This window comes from Pseudonaja textilis, chromosome 2, assembly GCF_049901715.1.
Source record: "Pseudonaja textilis isolate UNSWEBS1 chromosome 2, rPseTex1.2, whole genome shotgun sequence".
NCBI classification, from domain to species: domain Eukaryota; kingdom Metazoa; phylum Chordata; class Lepidosauria; order Squamata; family Elapidae; genus Pseudonaja; species Pseudonaja textilis.
In genome coordinates this window covers 157,426,341-157,446,082 of record NC_141991.1, presented here as the reverse complement: position 1 = coordinate 157,446,082, position 19,742 = coordinate 157,426,341, and the positions used below count along the sequence as shown (strand labels likewise).

The 19,742-nt window shown below is 35.0% G+C and overlaps 1 protein-coding gene across 5 annotated transcripts; it reads left to right on the top strand.

Annotated features, from left to right (window-relative positions):
• The first annotated feature begins 85 nt into the window (after window positions 1-85).
• On the top strand, window positions 86-18,532 carry RABL3 (RAB, member of RAS oncogene family like 3). Of its 5 annotated transcripts, none has more exons than XM_087926169.1 (8): window positions 86-139; window positions 1,385-1,476; window positions 3,030-3,159; window positions 7,210-7,324; window positions 9,089-9,239; window positions 12,156-12,227; window positions 15,499-15,537; window positions 17,134-18,532. In XM_087926169.1, the coding sequence occupies exons 1-8, from the start codon at window positions 100-102 to the stop codon at window positions 17,197-17,199; spliced, it is 705 nt and encodes a 234-aa protein (XP_087782295.1). In that variant the 5' UTR covers window positions 86-99; the 3' UTR covers window positions 17,200-18,532. The 5 variants fall into 5 exon arrangements, with proteins under 5 accessions (XP_087782295.1, XP_087782299.1, XP_026569156.1 ...); XM_087926173.1 differs by having other exon boundaries at window positions 3,011-3,159; XM_026713371.2 differs by having other exon boundaries at window positions 86-209.
• Window positions 18,533-19,742: the final 1,210 nt, after the last annotated feature.

Here is a 19,742-nt window from a genome sequence, read left to right as displayed (position 1 = left end):
GTCAGCTCTTGAGGCCAATTGGAATGAATATAGTGTGTGATCGGCCAATAGAAGATAGGCTTGTACGAATCGATTTGTGATTGGTCTATTTTAAGAAGAATGAAAGTAGAGAGGTGGCCTACGTCGGTAGCTGTTTCTGGTAATTGCCTCTCAAGGGAAACAAATGGCTGCCTTAGAAAGGGTGAAGGTGCTTGTGTTGGGTGATTCAGGTGAGTGGGTGAGGGCGTGAGGAGCGACCACAGCCGTCCTCCACGAAGAAGAACCACGCTCTTTAGTGGCAAGGGGCAGAAATAATGTAGCAAGACTCCAAATTGGCTGTTATTTGGAATTTCTTTCCTGCTTAAAATGTGGTTTCTTAGAAAACAGAACAAGAAGCAGTGTAACAGACAAAACAGCTGTTTATTTTCTGATTTCTAGAAAGTGTGGTTGTTTAACGCACCCATATTCTACTTCCCGTCTCAACTGGTCTAAGTCCAATCAGAGTTTTGGATCTATGCTCTGCTGTGTATGTAAATAAGGCCAAAAATGTTTCTACGAACGCACTAACTACCTAGTTAACCTGTTTGTTTCTCGAACTAACTACCGTACAGAGGTGCAGTTGCAGAAACATTAGCCCTTCATTCCTACAAACATATTTGCGCATAGTGTGTTTGCAATAACAGTTCTTGCGTGTCATCATTCTGCAGTAGGTTAATGGAGCTCAGATCCTCCCCGTGTGCATTTTGCTCCCTTCCTTCTCACCTTTGTCAGCTTTAAATCAAGTGTAACGTGATTATTTATTGTTTTAAAATTTAAATATTTTATTGGTGTTTTAATGATTGGTAAGCCTCTTAGAGTCACCTTTAGGCAAGATGGGGGACATATAATTTAATAATAGAACTGTTGCCTCCCCCACCCCCAATTTTTAGGACATGGAGAACTGATAAGATATTTCAAAATATATCTGCTGGGTGCAATAGAATCCCAGAATTGGAAAGAGCCATTTATAACCACTGAATCGGTCTAGCTCAGTACAAGAATCCAGATTAAAGCATTTCCAATGGATGACTATTTACTTGAACTCAAAATGTATGATATCCTATTGTAATTAATTTGTTTCATATATCATTCTGTGCTTGTGTATTTGATACTTGAGGGGGTAAAGAACTTTGCATCTGTCTCTATTAAATTTCATTTAGTCTTTTTCTTCCCTATTAAAGCTATCAAGAATATAGAATTCCAGAGTGGAACACAGAATTAATCCGTGCAGCCCCTTACTCACTGCAGAAACTGTTAAAGTATGATGATTATGAAGCTGCACCTTAATTTCAGTTATATAGCAAAACTCAAATGACAGCAGAAATGTTTGTAAGTTTTGAAGATATATTTTATTATTTTGTTTCAGGTGTGGGAAAATCATCACTTGTTCACCTATTATGTCACAATCAAATGCTGGGAAATCCATCCTGGACTGTGGGCTGCTCCGTTGATGTCCGTGTATGTGGAAACACCTGATAATTTGTGATATTGTCTTTGAAATAATATATTTTACATACAGAAAATTAGTGACATTTAACTGCAGAGGTAAAGCATAATTGCAATGTCTCTAGTTGATGAACAACACTGCCCATTATTGATACTCTAACATGGCCAGAGGTGGAGATGAGAAGGAAAGCAATATAGAAAAAGAAAATAGACAACAGAAAAAGACCTAATGATCCATCCAGTCTACCCCTTGAGGGTTTTTTTTGTTTTTTTTTAAATTATTTTAATTTTTGTTGGATGATTATCCCAGGCATGTTTAAAATATGATGGCCTAGGGGAGGTATTTAAATATGCATAGACTTGCCAGGTTTTCTATAACTGATACTGTTTTCTTCTGCATCTTTGCAAAAATATGCAATAAAAATTAATTAAAAAGATGTACTGTATATAAAGTCAGTGGGATAGGAATTGAATAAAAGTAGAAAGAGTGGGGAAATTATCTTTCCAGAGTTTAGCCAATATATTCTGACTCTGTGATTCTCATTATAGTTCTTGTGGAGAATACAGTAGTCAGCTAATTCTTTGAAAGATGGTGTTTTATACTGGTTGGCTGCCAAGACAAATTTAACCATCTTTATTTCATAAAAGGTTTCTGAATACAGAAATATTCTTAGGGGAAAATAATGAATAGCTACTAACCAGGCTTCCTTTTGAGGCATTCTCTGACCAGAAAACAGAAAAGTTGCAATTGTTGTTGAGTAGAGTTCTGGAGACAGAAAGAGCAAGAGAAAATGATCATGAAATTGTGTCTGTGGTGCATGTTTTTTGTAATGTATACTTTGCTTATTATACTTTGACACAGGTTATTTTTAATTTATCTGTAGTATAAACATGCATGCAAAAATTAATTAGATCTATGCAAACTATTTGGGATGTATTTGAGCAAACTGTAAATAAACTGGCTCTTAACAGATATCATAATGTTTGCATCCACGATTAGTGCAATTACTTTGAGGGCTCTTGCAGATCATCTTTGTGTGTATATTAATGCTATTAATTTTTTTCACCAAAATTGGTAATAAAAGGATTGCCACAATTAAATGACTTCTCCAAATAATTTATGGAGCCTATATATCTGTGTGTTTGTTTTGTGTGTATATACATCTCACACTCATAGATGTGCCAGATATTCTGTATACACTCTCTCTTCCCATAAAAACTAAATCCAGATAATTCATTATCCATTAAAAAAAATGGATTTTTTTCATCAGAACAAGTAAATATAATACAACAAGTATCTTTAGGAAAATGCTTATTTTCTGCTTTTCCAATTAAGGAATATTTCCCCTTGTTACCTTCATTACCATTTGGAAAAAAAATCCTACTGTATAGTGTGCATAGGTCAAAGAAGCTGAATTCATATAAACTCACTGCAGAACCTAACTAGTTGTCTCCTTAGCCCACCTTTGCTGTGTTCTGCAGAGGTACTTCATTATGTAGTGGAATGCTGGTTTAATTAACTGTCATTTTACATTTATTTATGCAGTGTGGTTTCTTATTGCCAGATTCATGACTACAAAGAAGGAACTCCAGAGGAAAAGATCTATTTCATCGAATTATGGGATGTTGGTGGTTCTGTAGGCAGTGCTAGTAGTGTGAAAAGCACACGTCTTATGTTCTACAATTCAGTTAATGGTAATGGATGCATTTTTAAGATCTGTTACATTCTATGGAACTTGGTTTGATTTATGTAGATCATGTTCCATAAATATTGCAAACAAGAATTTTACATTAAAGAATCATTATTGGCTGAATTTCAATTTTAAATACTTTACTTTCTTGGATACAATGTATATTTGCAAGTGTTGACAAATTTGTTTAACTTTTTCCCTGAACAAATTTCTGGGCATATTTATTATTCATAATGTTTATTTGAAAACCAGTACATTCTAGTTTGCAATGGATTAAATTTATTTATTCATTTACATTTATTTATTCAATGTGCATGCCACCCATCTTCCCTGAAGGCAATATGAACTTGTATATATTCTGTATCTGTATCATTGCCACACATATGTACCTTAAAGTTTCTGGGCCATTCTTTATTTATATTCATGAGATTATGAAATAATGCATAACCAATACTATTTTCAAAGTAGAATAGCAATTATTCCTATCAGATGTCTTAATCTTTAGCTACATATACTTGGAGCTAAAGATATTTTATTCTAAATTGGTATTAGGACTAGCATGTGAATTGTTACCAAACACCACCCATTGATGATCACCCAGATTGTATGATTCCATGTATAGATCTTATAATCCTATTTCAAAAACAATCCGGTATTTCAGTATAATTTTTTTAGTTTGTTTTTCTGCACAAGTGATGCATAATATATGCTAATCGTGGATCAATTTTTTTGGCTCAGTGTCCTTTCTTTCTTTCTGCCAGCCTTGAATTACATTGGCCAGCATGCCTTACAGAAGAGTACAGTGTAGGATAGTGCAAGTACTTCTTGTATCTAATCAATTATTTCTTCTATCTAATCAATTTGATTAGGTTGGGACTTAGCTTGCATTGGTGCACAATTTACAACTGAATGGCTATAGTTCAGGAACTGCTGAAACAAGTAAAAAACTAAATGTGGTTTACTTTAAATTCAGTTGGCATATAGTTAGTTTGTTTATTCCCCTTGAAATTAGGAATGTCCCATTTTTATCACATTAAATTATAATTTGGTAAAAATATTTAAGGGCTCCATAAGCTACTTTCAAAGCTTTCAGGGACTATAAATGATACATTTTTGATTCAGTATTCATATTATCTAATAAAAAACATTTGAAAATATAAATAGCTTGTATAATATCAATATAAAAAAAACCTGAAGATATTCCTTCCTTACCAACTGCTTATTCAGCAACTGTTCAAAATTGTGATAGTGCTGAAAAAGATTTATGACCAGTTCTCAAATTTGTGGCTTTCACAATATTTTTGTGGTCATTTGATCATGATTCAGTTGCATGGCATGGCAACTAGCATGCATGTATGACAGTTGCAGTGTTCCACAGTCCTGTGGTCATTTGCAACCTTTACAGGCAGCTTCCAATAAGCAAAGGGAGTGGGATGCTGGAGAAGTCACAAATGGCAGTCATGTGATATTGCACTGAACCATGGTGATTCACTTGATGTCAGTTGGAACCAATATGTCAGGTGTAGTCATGTGATGTTTCCCTTTACAACTACATGGCTTCTCTAGTTGCCATTCTCAAATGCAGTCAGTAATTGAGGATTGTCTGTACCTTATTGTTGACAGACAATTTCCCTGTTTCTGATATTTTTTCTGACTTAGTAAGAACGTTTAGTCACTGTTAATTTCTTTTGATCTAAAGATGTTAGAGATTCCCCCTTGTTCCTTACCATGGTAACATCCTTGATTTAATTTGGGCTAAGGCATTTTGTGCTTTATTCAATGGAGCCTAATCTTAACAATTTCATTGTAAATATTTCTCTTCAAGGCATGTTTTCAAATTGATTAGTAGTTTTATCCATTCTATGTCAACATTGGTTCTTACTTCCAATCTTTGAAAAGGAGCTTTTATCCATGGCTGGATTTACAGAAAATTCCAAGTTACATACATAAACTGAAATAGAAGTGTAGAATGGGGCCATCTGCTCTTACTATTTTTTTATATTTACCAGAATCTAATTTCAGCTCAAGCCAAATGACACTTTTTTACTATGTTGAGGTCTTTCTATTGTCATCTCTGCTATTTACATTTGAGAACTTTTTTGTCTCCAATCAAGATGCTCCAGTTATCCATCTGTATGCAGGGCTTACATGCTTCTTCTGATGCTGCAAATTGTTCTTCGTCTAGTTTTTCATTTTTTCTAGTTACTGAAGCAATGGTAACTAAAATAGTTATAGAAGTTCCCTGTATTACTTGCCCTTCTTTTCATCATTTTTGATGAAATGACGTTTTCCAGTCATTTTTAAGTATGCTGATCAATTGTTCTCTTATGGCTGGATTTTTTCAGGACATTCAAAAATATACCTATCTTTTCTTTCTCTCTTTTGAAAGGTTTCCTGATTGAATTGGTTTGTTTAGTTTTCATTCATTCTTTTTCATCTGAGATTATTGAGGTAGTTCTTCTCTTCCATCTTTGTAATTGTTTATCAGTTAAATAAATTCACTGGGTTTCATATGGGTTATTCTATCAAGTCAGCATTAACTTGGGCCACTGGCAATAGAAAAATCAGTGTTGGTTCTGTTAGACTTATCCATGGCATTTGCCTCCACCCCCAGCCACCGAAGTTCTGTTTCCCATTATCTGCAGTGTTCTTTCGCTTGTTTTTAACTTTGTGAATGAGCCTCTGGGTTCTCTGATATCTTCCTTTCAATTGAAATCCATCCAGACATATATGTGTCTGGCCCTGTCTTCAGTGATGCAATGTGGTCTTCTCTTTACTTGGAATTTCCAGCTAGATGTATTCCTGCCACCTTAAATTAAATTTGGAAAATATTGTTCTTACTTTTTTTCTATTCATTGTTTCTTTGTTTCTTTTATTTCTTTGAAAATAAATTGCTGACATATGTTTTAAATTAGATCCCACATTTAGTAAAATTCCAGCTGTAGTAAAATTCTCTGGTGCAAACATGTTATTGTACATTTTTACTTTACTTTGAATTCTGATTTTTGCTTGTATGTTGTACTGTTTTCTTTGAAGATTTTTACATCGATTTACATGGCTTACTTTTGTGAATGCTTTAACTATAAAGTTAAATTTGAAAATTTCTGTTATTGAGGATTATAAAAGAACAGCTAAGGAAAGTCCTTCAGATTTAAACTAAAAAAACAAAAGATGGGGAAGGAAAAGTAATTGTCGCAATCATTTCTTTGATGATTTTTAACAAAGTTTTTAAAACTGTTCTTTTGTTTTTATAATATTCCAGAATAAATCCTACATAAATTTTATTGGTTAGTTTTACTTCACTTTTATTGCTGAAATAGTTGCATCCTCATCTGAAAAAGGATTGAATCCATGCACAGCATCTAGTAATTCTATAGCCAATAGCATTTGGTTTGAAGTGATTGGGAATTAGAAGCGGAAATTTTTCCAGGAAGTTAAACCTAAGAATATTTCAAATTTTTGTGGGAACATAAGACCAAGGTATAAACCAAAACCCCCAAATAACCAGGAAACAGGATCATAAAGCAGTACTGTGCAAGAATAACACTTGGGGGCAATGTCTTATTAAAACAGGGAACATGCTATACCATACTTCTTTCAGTTCAAGAAAGTCAATTAAGGAAGAACAATAGGAACTGAAAATATTTACATTGCAACATTCAGTTCTATGGTTCATTATATAGTGCTATCATATCTAGACCAAAAACCTTCCAACTCAAGCCTTAGTACTGTTTCCTTACATAATTCTATTTTATTTTCCAATTAATCCATCAAATTCCCTTGTCCTTTCTGATTGCTTCATAATGCATCATAATTGGTTTTATAGCCTTGTTTGTTAGGCACAACTGGCTTTTTAAATTACCTTCTGCAATAGTTTACTTCTAAACGTGGTTAGCTTTGATTCTGATTCTGTTCTTAAGAAGAGGCTGAATAAATATTCTCATTTTTATGCTCTTTTGACATCTGGCTTTGTTTCTTTAATTGCAATCTCTTTCAATATGCTTTTGATCATTTTAGGGGGAAAAATTAAAAAAAAAACCCTTTTCTTACTTAGGAATAATTTTAGTGCATGATTTAACCAACAAAAAGTCCTCCCAAAACTTATATCGATGGTCTTTGGAAGCTCTGAACAAAGATGTGACTCCATCTAGCGTCCTGGTGACAAATGGGTAAGTAGGCAGAATATACAGCTGTCTATTATCATTGTGATAACCATGTGAATTAGATGGAGGGATGACATGAAAATGGGGGAAATGGGTAGGCACATTTCTATCTGAAAAAATAAGGTCCACCTCCTCTAGCAATATTCTCTTTAGAAATCTGCCCTTAAAAGATACAGTATGTGAAAGTCATAGTATATATTTCATACATAAGGAGTAGCAGTGACCGACAATTTTAATAGCAAAAATACATCTAAATATATTCAACTTCACAAAGTAGAATAGGAAAAATACATTGTTTATGGAAATTCTCAATCATCCAAGTCATGGTGGTCCCAAAGGTGTTTTTCAATTCCCCACCATTCAGTCAGATCTGAAGAAGCTTCTTGGATGAGAAGTGAAACATGAATTAGATGGAGTCTAACAAAGTTTTGAAAAGCACCTCCTTTGGGATAAATACATTAATTTTGGCTAATGTTCACAGCTAGTCAGAATTTACCTCCTAAACAAACTGAATACCTAATTCATTAAATAGGATTCATAGCTTTGCACTGGATGCATTTTAGTAATGAAAAATATATAATTAAAAATAATCTTTCCCCCAATCTCCCCCTAGGAGATTGCTAAAGAACAATTACCAGAAAGAAAAGTAGCGCAACAATCCCATTGTCAGCTTATAGAATGTTGAAAACTAGAGATGAAATCAACTTGTCCTTATTTATTTAAAACGTTTTTATATTCTCCCATCTTATAACATACTGTGTGGCTCTCAATTAAAAATTAAAACAACATAAAGACCACGTTAAAACAATAACAACCAAATACAAAACCCGGCATGAAGTCAAAGCTTCCAATAGGCAGGCAGCTCACCCCAGTGTTTGGGAGAAAAGCCAGGTCTTCAGTGCTTTATGAAAGGTAGGAGGGTAGAGGTCTGCCTCATTTTAATCTAGGTGCATGTGAAATGCAAGTGCAAATGGTTGCTTTTTTCTGGGTATTTCGGTAGTTTAAAGAGTATACAATTGGATTCCACTATTGTAGCTACATTTCAGAGTTGATCAGATCCTGCCTTTGCAATGGAAGAGTTAATATACATTTAGCTTTCTGAAACTTGGGCTGAGTTGTGATGTAAAAGACCAGAGAACTAACCTTAAGGCAGATATGAGACAGCTGTTAAGGAAGAAAGGAATGAGCAATTCATTCCATTAAAAAGAGGCTTGATCAAGAGAGTACTCAATCCAGAGATAGAAGAGAGTATAAGAATTTTTTTTTAAATAACCACATCTTGATTTTGTTTAGTATAAGATGGAACCAAGAAAAAACTTAGACTGGCTTTCAAAATTATGTTACTACCACAATAAAGTATCATTTTTTTGAATCCTTGCAATGATTGTTTCCTGACCTAGCCTACCTCGAAGGCCTGACACTGGATTATCATAAACGTGCCTTGTACATGTATATTATCTGTACTTTCCATTTGCCATATCCATCCTAGAGTTGTTTGTTGTTATATTGTGATGTAAGAGATCTTAAGCAGGGAAAACATGTAATAAACAATTAAAAATAGATTAAAGTTCAATCCAGACATGATGGAAATGACTTTTGTACTCAGGGATTGGGGTGAAGCATCTTAAAGATGGGGTTGCATTCCTCAAGAAAAGAGCAAATCTTGATACATGGCTGTAGCAAAGGAGCATATTTGGGAAACTGTTGCTAGTATGTCACCTGCAATACTTCACCAACTGCTTTGTATCTTATCTTCACTTTCCTTCACAGAGACTATGATCGGGAACAGTTTGCTGATAATCAGATGCCACTGCTTGTCATAGGAACAAAATTAGATCAGATCCCAGAGACAAAACGCAATGAGGTCTTGAGCAGAACTGCTTTTCTGGTTGAGGATTTCAGTGCAGAAGAAATCAATCTGGTTTGTGTTATCCTTTATTTTGTCAGCTTGGATTAATGCTATTGTTGGCCATGAATTTATTTCAGAGAATAATCCTTTCCCTGAAATAAATCCTGCTCGTTTCCCATTATTGCTGGAGGGTACCCTTAAGCTATTTTTTTCACTTGCAGACAGAATCAAAGAATGTTATGGAACCCTTAACTCCACACAGCAACTTTCCCAGCAGTTCTTTGGTCCTTTCCAATTTTATAAAGAGGCAGCAGTAAGGCAATTTATGTCTATCCATTGTAAATTCCTGTCATCATAGACACTTGGTGCTTCACAATAACCCGTGACTATGTCATAGAATTTCAAGACATTTATATTTTCTGCCAAATTGCAACAGAAAAGCATTTCCAGATTTAGATCAGTCATCTGCTAAAAATCAAGGCCATAAAACTAGTTCCACCACAGAATAGAATTTCTCTGTGAAGTCTAAAAGGAATGAGAATTTCAGAGACATTCTGACTCAAACAATTCTTGTCTGGCTCAAAAGATGTATGATCTAAGGTCAGTGTCTCATGTGCCAAACAATCAATCCTGACCTGCCTCCCAAAACATTATGCATTGACTCAGTTCATGCTCCATCTTAAGAGAATTTACCCAGAGCAAGCATTCTTTCTCTTACATAAAGTTATGAAAATGGGGCATCGTAATAAAGTTAAACTTGCATTTGAAATAGTCCTTCAGATAATAGAAGTCCTAGAATGCTAGAAATTCATTTGAGAGGTGTCAGCACACAGCCTAAACACCACCAATGTAAGTTTTCTTGATGTGTGACTACCTGACTAGATGTTTCAAGGTTTCTGAACAACAGAGTACAAGCACAGTATAAATTTTTCTCGTGATTATCAGCGATTGGACTAGCCAATCTTGAATTTAGGCCTCTAATATGTATTGCCGTGTTTGTCCTTGACAAAGCACAATACAGCCCAAGCACATTTTTATACCTAAGTAGAATTGAGCCCCAATCCTTCATGAGGAAGTTCTCAAGAATGCTGGAATGACCAGAGTCTCAACTTCTTCAAAACTCATCCAATATCTATATCTTCATTCATAGGTTGTCATGAGATCACCACAAGATTTAAAGCCTTGTATTTAAAGCCACAAGATTAGTAGACTTGTATTTCCAGCTAACCGTAAGCTGAGCCAGTTTATCTTCCAGTTGCCTACAGAAGGAGCCATAGCATCAGATATCTTGAACTTCAAAACAGCCCAAGGATCTGCTCTGCATCTTTTCTCCATTTCCTCTAAGTGTGTGTATTATGCAAGATTTAACATGGAGAGGATGAAAGTAGGGAACTAGCCCAGAAGATCTTCATAACCCTGAAGAACGATTCCATCCCTTTAGCCAGGAAACAGTTTTTCCCAACATATTTATAGCTGCATGCCAGGATTAAGAAATCAAAGTTTTGTAAACCTTAGGCCATAGCACAACTTCCACTTCCAATGACTTTTGTCAAGACCATCTTTAGTTTGCACAGAATGTTGTTTGATATTTGAGATCAGTATGTTCTAACCACATTGGAGATCCACAAGAAAGGCATAACAGTCACTCAGATTCCTTTATCCAAGCGAACTTTGCTTCAATGCATTTAAATCTGCGGTCTCACTTTCAACACCTGTCCTTTTATTGTTGGTTTTGTTTTAATTAAAGGTTGTTATTTATTTATTTAGTATACATCTCAGCTTCTTTGAGGGAAGGCAGACACAAAAAATAAAAATGTTAACTAATGCACTTATTGCATATTTGTTTATAAGTCTAGATATTAATTTTTACTATAAAAAGTTATTGCTAATTATACAGTGTTAAAACAGCAAGCTAATAGCATCAGAGAATATTAGCAACCTACCCCTCTACCCCTTCTCCAAAAACATTTTTTTTCACTGATAATAAGAAAATTTGTAGCTCTGTCCTCCTACTTTGCTCTACAGCAATCACTCTGTGACACGTTTGTCTCAAAGAATGATTGGCACTGGCCTAAAACATCTAGTGAGCTTCCATGGGGGGATTAGGAATTGGATTTTTACATTCCTAGTCCAAAGCCTTAACCACTATACCACATTGGCTGTCTCGGTGAAGAATGATCATTGATCACAACATGCCTAAATAAGGATGTCACAAAATGTGGTTATATACTCTGACAAGTAATTCTGGGATGGAGGGTTCAGGTTTTCTGTCTTCTATCTTTTCAATCAATACAAGTGTATTGATTTACAAAACAAGGTATCAATACAGCAGTGGTGGGAGGGAGATGGTAGTGGGATGGATACAATAAGCTGCCAAAGAAAAGAACACTGATTATGTTGAGAGAAAGACTATTACTGTTGGATTTGAAAATAAAATTTTGCTTCGGCTTGTATTTGGTGGAATGAATACACAAAAATGCTAAGTATAAAAAAAATTAAGAAAGAAATATTATATTTTAGTTGTGAAGGGTTACTAGTCGAGAATGAAAGTGAAAACAGGATTGAAGTTTTAGAAAAATAACTATCGTCCAGTTAATTTAATAGAGCACCTAGATTAGAGAAACAGAGTTTCATTTGTCTAAAAAAAAATCAGGGATTAAACTATTATGGGATTCGTGATAGCTGTCTGTCTGATGTTCTCTCTAATTATCTGAAAGCAACAGGTAGATTGTATTCTACATGTGCCTCTCCCCACCAAAAAGAAAGTTGTATTATGTTCTTTGGTCTTGCTTTTTCTAGTGAATACGGCATATTGGAAAAAATATTTTATGAGAAATGCCTGACACATTATATTGACATTGTAACAGTAGCTTCGTTTGAACACTTGCTTGTATCACATACTTCACAACTCCTCTGTACTTTTTAGGGACTATCTACCAGTGAGAAAATTAGGAAATTAAGGAGAAAATTGATGTTTTGGTATTTCAGGATTGTACAAGTCCTCGTTATTTGGCTGCAGGTTCCTCCAATGCTGTCAAGCTCAGCAGATTTTTTGATAAGGTAAGCCTTTATTCTTCTCAGTTGACAGAATACAGAATGAAAAACTTCTGCAACCTGATCTAAATTACACAGGTTTTATTGCATAAGATGTGCACAGACCTCTCAGAGCATGCAGCTAGGTTCAGCAACCTATTGAGGAAGTAGAAGAAATTGTAGGGTTCTAGCACAGTTTCCCCAATTTTATGCTTTACCTGAATTTGCCTAATAAAAATGTTAAGCCCTTTGCTGTAATATTTCAAATCTGATTACTTGAACTGCACTCAGAGATGTTATATATCTCAGCTGTTATTAAGGTTGTTGTGCTATCTGTAGGCTATGCATTTGTGCTTCCTTTAGACCAGGGTTGTCAAACTCCTGGCCCATGGGCTGGATGCATCATGTGTTGATCATGGCCACACCCAGTTTAGCAAAGGGGGGGGGAGTCCCACTACGTCACATGACACTGCCATGACGACGTGAGTTTGACGACCCCTGCTTTAAGAGAGTCAGCCTGATATTTCCCATGGTTTTATTATCACAGTTGGGATTTTAATGCAGAATATCTTACTTTGATTGCTTGACAGTTCTGGTATCACTGATTGTTTTTCTGAGATGTTACGATCAAAGCAGTGCATGCTCATGATTCTTTGGTGGTGCATTCAGTCCTGATCTCCTAAACTACTCTTGAGAGCAAATGGTATTTTCCCCTTTCATCTCTCCTTTCATAAAAAATCTCCTGTCACAAGATTTGTGGATAAGTGTTTGACAGCCTGGAAGACTATCTTATGCCACCCACTGAATAAGAAGTCTTGATGCCTCTCAGAAACCTTTTGTTCTCCATTCTTTTAATTCTAAATGGGCTTCTTTTCAAATCTCTCTCTCCACTTTCTATGTAAGGCCATCCATTCAAGTTTGCTGTGGCCTTTTTTACTATTCATTCTTTTATTCAGAATTCATCAACATTCTTGTTTGGTTTCAATTTTTTTGTTAAATTTAACATGTATCTCCCCATTTCTGTGATGGGCTTTTTCTTGGAACACTTCCGTAGTTCTGTCTTAGTTGACTTTTAAAGTACTTGAGGCCACTCTTCTTAATATTTGCATACTTTGAAAGTATTTTTTCCCCCAGTTACTTCTATGCATCATGCTGGTGAACTTTGTGCCCTTATTATTGATCCATCTTATCTTATCTGGCAGAAAGACAGTTATACTCTGACCAGATGTTTCTTTTTTCCAAAGATAATCACTGCTTTCTCTCTGCCTCAGAACATTGCTCTGCCAACCTTTTCCCCTAACTCATCAGTCAACATGCAATGGGTGCTTTGTTGTTTATATATACACACATTCCACAGTGAATATACTTCAATATTTCAGAAAACATTTTTAGCTCTTATAATGGCTCCAAGGCTTGTGAGTTTCCAGTCATCTTTTGTGTTAGCTAATTGGCATGAAGATCTTTTGGCATTGCCATGTGACTCTATGAATGCTTCTGTATGGTAATCTCATTATTCTTTTATATATGTGAATCACAGAAGGCACATATCTGGTCTCTTATTATAACAGGTCCTTTAACTGATAGTCTAAGCATTCATTCATATTCCTGGTAGTCTTCCCTATGAAGATTGGCTGTAAAGCATTCCATAATGCTAAACTTTGGCTTGTTGCTACAATCCAAATTGCAATATAATGTGAATTTTATTATACAGAAGTACCCATGGTGATTATTGTAATTGTATGACAGGGAAGCATGCTAACAGAAAACACTAAGACTTGAGAAAAGATTTGAAAAACAAATCTTGTTCCCAAAATTATGAACCAAGTTAAGATGAGAACTGATCCTTGTTTAACCACCACACAGGGTCTTTTAAGGAAATAGTACAGACTACAAGATAAGAAGTGAAGTTTGGTCTCCCTTTGTTGCAGGGTGGACTGGTTCTATAAAAATAACGCTTTAAAAGAAAATGGAGTATCTCTAGATCTATTTCTAAATGTTATTGTACATTTTATAGTGTGGATTTCCTGTGGATTTATCCATAGAGTACAAGTTTGTTTCCAAACCTTATTTACTATGTATCTTATTCTATAAGTTTCTTCTTACTGTATCGTTAATTGTAGTTTCTATTAATTTCAATAAACATTTCCTTCTTTCTTCTCTCCTCCACTTTTTCCTCTTCTGGTAAGCTTGAATCATCCATGCCTGCCTTCAATATCATGACAAGCTGCTCTCTCCATTGTGCAGAGAAACGTAGGTCATTTCCTCCTCATCCTAAGTTCTACAACCCTTCAGCGCCAAGGTTTGGCTGCTTTGATTGCTAAGTAATGCTTTCTGGGCACATCAGCCATGAACTGATGTTAATGTCTCCCTGTTCCCAGTGGGGAAAGGTACAAAACATTTGCTAGACCAATACTCGAATACAGCTCATCAGTCTTGAACCCACATTACGTATCTAATATTAACACAGTTGAGAAAGTCCAGAAATATTTCACAAGAAGAGTTCTCCACTCCTCTACTCGTTGCAGAATACCTTATGCCACCAGACTCGAAATTCTAGACCTAGAAAACCTAGAACTACGCCGCCTTCGGTCCGATCTAAGTATAGTATATAAAATCATACATTGCAATGTCCTACCTGTCAATGAATACTTCAGCTTCAACCATAACAACACAATAGCAAACAATAGATAACAAACTTAAGGTTAATCGCACAAAAACTTGATTGCAGGAAATATGACTTCAGCAACAGAGTGGTCAATGTCGGGAATACTCTACCTGACTCTGTGGTTTCTTCCCCAAACCCCAAAAACTTTAACCTTAGACTGTCTACTATTGACCTCATCCCTTTCCTAAGAGGTCTGTAGGGGGCGTGCATAAGCGCAGCAATGTGCCTACTGTCCCTGTCCTATTGTTTCTTTTATTTTTCTTAAATGTATCCATGTATTCATAACTATGTTTTTACTTATACCTATTATCTTGTAAGCAATTGACAAACCAAATAAATAAATAAATAAAAATTTGCATCAGAGCTGTTGGTGCTCCTATAAAAGTGAACATGGCTGTGGCTCTCCGCTTTGTTTCCAGCCCTTTATACTTCTAAATCATCTACTTCCTCTCCCCCCCCCCACCCACCCCCCGTGCCTCCAATGTCTGCCATTTCCACAGAGTCACCAGGGAACATTGTTCTTGTCTCCAACCTGCACAAACCCAGTTTTGGAAAGTAAATTTCTCTATCCTGCATGACACAGTATTGTGGATGGATCACATTCAATAACATTTCTTTTTTACTGTGTTTTAGGTTATAGAAAAGAGATACTACATACGAGATGGTAATCAGGTATTTGTCCTTTCCCCTTTTTATTTTATAAATAACATGAGTGGAGATGATGTTTAAAAACTTTTAAATACAAGCTTCTTTGTACAATGCACTGGCTTATAATTTCATTGGATTAGGTAAAAAGAAAGCGGTCCTCACTGTCTCTGAAGGTACAAGTGGTCTCTGGCAATGAGTGTGCTTTGTCAGGAATCAGATGTATTTAATCCTTGCATTTGTAACTTCTAAACTACGTATATGGATCTTGAAGTAGGTTAAGACGCTGTAGTTACTGCAAAACGCTGGGCTATTTGCAATTCATTGAGAAAGAGGAAAGGTTATAAAAATGCTGGATATAGAGACCTAGTAAAAAATCACAAAACACAATTGGCCCATTAAAGTTATTCCTGGTTTACTGCTCAAGCAACAGAATCCCTAATGCTAAAAAACCGCTGATAGATTGCTTCAGTTTAGTTTGGGTCTTCATAGCAGCTATATGGTTGTCTCACATGTCATCAGTAGAACAAAGCATAGCACAGGTTTTTGCCCCAAGGGGTGGGATTAATTTCAACACATGTAAATTTATAGTAATTGCATTATCATGACCAGATCCTTTCCAAGTAAAATCCAAAATGAGGAGGACCCTGGTGGCATTTTTCCAACTAGCACATTTTATTAAAAGGCTCACACTTTCATGAGTTACAACTCATTTCATCAGATGCATATAGAGTGGCTAGCTAGACTGATCGGAGATTTAAATTACTGTGAGGTGGGAGAAGGAAGTGAGGGAAAGACAGATTGGCTGTGGAAACAAGCTACTTGTGAAACAAATTACCAATTATTGAACAATTGAATCAAACAATTATCAGTTTAATAGCTTTCTGAATAAAGTGGCTGATATTTCAACAGCTGAAGTACAGAGTCTCATGCTAGACAGATGAGATACAGTGGGTCACTGATTGCTTCTCAGTGATCTCTGCAATATTATGAGTTGTAGGCATGATGGTTTTCCAGAAGCAGCTAAACAGATTGGAAAATGGCTTGAATGCTGGCGATCTAACATTAAAATATGTCCCTGCCCAAGTATTTTTAAATACTTGGGCTGCACCCCACCCAACCCCCCGAGGACAACCACAATGCTGATCTGGCCGTCAGTGAAATTTGAGTTTGACTGTAGTTGGTAGATTGCCATTTAGTGGCCACATACACAATGGCCTCCTCTCTGAGGGCACCTATGTACAGGTTGCAAGTGTATTTTATATACTACTTTTCCCAACAGCTAAATGCCTTTTAATTGATTGAGTTTTTAAAATTTGTAATACTGTTTTATGCAAACGTATGTCCAGAAGTACTACAGGAAGTTTTTAAAACTCTGGATACTTTGTAGCCTTAAAGAGGCTACAAGGAGGAGTGCTTTGTTTGTTCAATAATTTCTAAAGGCCTAATTTGTATAAGTTATTTTAATAACAATTTGTATAAGTTATTTTAATAACATTTTAATAACAATTATTGTGAATTCTTTTTTTAAATAAAGTTTATTTAAGTTTCATATATTTAAAACATTTAAAAAGAAACAAACATATAAACAAATATAACATAGATGTTTTTATCCATCAACAGATCCCGAGTTTTTCAGAAAAAAAGAGAATGGGAAGTGGCTTTGTAAAGAATTTTCACTATGACTGATCCTCTGCTGTGCCATCTGTAGTGTGTGAAAAATGAAGTGAATTACCTTGTGTTGAATGCAGCGCTCTGGTGCTAAGCAAAATTGGATCCTATCCCAATCAAAGAGTGTCTTCCCAGATTTATTTAGAAAGAAGCTGCAATTCACTATCCGAGAAACATCATGACTACCTAGCTTTGTTGTAGAGTATGCTGTCTCATATTACATTTTTCTTCATTATTATTAATTTACTGTTAACAAATGACAAGTCAGTGATGAGTGGATGGCTAGAAAAGAGATTCTACAGCAATTATATTAACATCATTCCCATTTATTCCAGCAGATACTATGTCACTGACAGCAATCAGAGCTAAGGGATTTCTGACTGAAACCTATCTATGAATAATAATGGCTCAAACATGAAGGAATAGTATTGGCAAAGCAAGCTTGCAAATAAATGATACTATTCAGGACTTTAAAAATAACCATGCATACCTGTTTAATAGTATATTGTACTTTTCATACAATTTCTAAGATCATTAATTAAATAATAAAATATACAAAGAAAATTTGGGGAAGAAGAAAACAAAACTCAGTGAAAAATTACACATTAATGGCCACAAATGTTTTGTGTTCCTGTTTTATAGTATCCTCTATATTTTGACACAATCAAATCTTGCCCACGAGATAGAAGAGTCTGAAAATTTATGTATATTTTAGGGGTGTGCAATATTTCAAATTCTATTGGAGCCTGCCCATAGGAACTGGGTACAATTTCATCTATTCTTTTTTTGGATTTAAACATTTTATTAGATTATAGAATAAAATACAAAAGCAAATAGTAAGACACAGGAGTAAAAGGGGAAAGACAAATGAGAAGGGGATGAAGAAAAGGAGAAAAAAAGTATTGACTTCCAACTCTCTGTGTGCAGAAGAATAAAGCATTAACATTGAACCTCAATTTTTTACTTTTCATAATAATATAAACTAGCCATTTCTATAACAATGAATCAATCTAATAAGTAAAACCCAAAATCAATGTTTCTTTTTTTTCCACCTCAAGCACAAAGTCCAGAAGCAGTCCCCATAGTACTTATATTCTTTTCTTTGAGCAAAACAGTCAACAGCCATCTCTGCCAACTCTATCAACTTCTGCAGCCATTCGTCCATGGTGGGAATCGAAGCGTCTTTCCATTTTTGTGCAAACAGTAGTCATGCTGCTGTCAACATATATAAAATCAAAGTTCCAATTTTTAAAATGTCTTTTTCCATTCAAGCCAAAAGAAAAGTTTCTGATTTTATCTTCATCTTCATTCTAAGAATTTTCTATATTAAAATATGACTCTTACTCCAAAATTTCTTTGTTTTATTACATGTCTATTATAGATGATAAAAGGACCCTTCTTTGCTTTTACATTTCCAACATTCATTTGGAATACCTTTATACATTCTAGATAACTTATCTGGTGTTAGATACCAGCAGTACATCTTATAAAACTTTTCTTTTAAATTATAGTTTAGCATGAAACCTTTCGTCCACATATATTCCCATTGTTCAAGCATCACATTATATCCAAAGTTCCTTGCCTAAATCATACAGTGTTTTACATGTTCACTTTCCAAATTCAATTTCAGTAACATTTTATCTATCTTAGCAATAATATGTCCATCACTACCACACAGTAAGATTTCCAATTCATTTTTAATAAAATCAAAACCATAACACACTTTATCTAGTTTAAATATTTCAGTTGTTGATACATAAACCAATGGCAAATGTAACCTAATTCTAGCTCTTCCCTCAACTTCATAGAGTAGGGACACCAGAGTTGACAGGTATTATTTTACCATATGTCCACCAGTCTAGCTTTGTCACCATTTCTTTTGCTTAAAAAAAAAAGCTTCAGGGGAAAGACACCGAAAGAGAGAATTTCATAGAAAACTTATTTTATATTTATTCCAACTCTTAGTATGGCACACCTAGCAAAGTGATTATTAAAATTAACTTTGTTGTACCATAGATAACCATGCCATCCAAACCTTAATTCATGGTTCTTTTAACCAGGCCAGACAGCATGTATCAAAATACAATTTCAAATCTGCTAAATCCAACCACCCTCTTTCATTAATCTTTTGCAATAACTTTTATCTAATTCTAGGGTTTTTCCCTTGCCATATAAACTTTAAAATGTCCCTCTGCCATTGTTTAAGTGGATTATCAGTGGCAAGTACTGGTAATTTCTCCAACAGAAAGAGCATCTTTGGTAAAGTTTGTCTATTCCTTAGCAGCTGCCATTAAGTCCACCAGAAGAAATCCTGTTGCATTAAAGAATGCAGACAAATCTGGCACCTGCCTACTCTAAAGCCCATTTAGAAACTGAATTTGAATTTCAAGCATTATGCAACTATAATAACTGTTATCCCTTGTGATTATACTTTGTGAGAAGAAGCTCAAAGTAATAATTGTACTATCAAAATTAGGATAACTTACATGCAAGTCCTCTGACAAAGAATAAAGATTTTTTTTTAAAAAAAAAGGTTGTTCCAATTTGCCTCATGTGTAGAG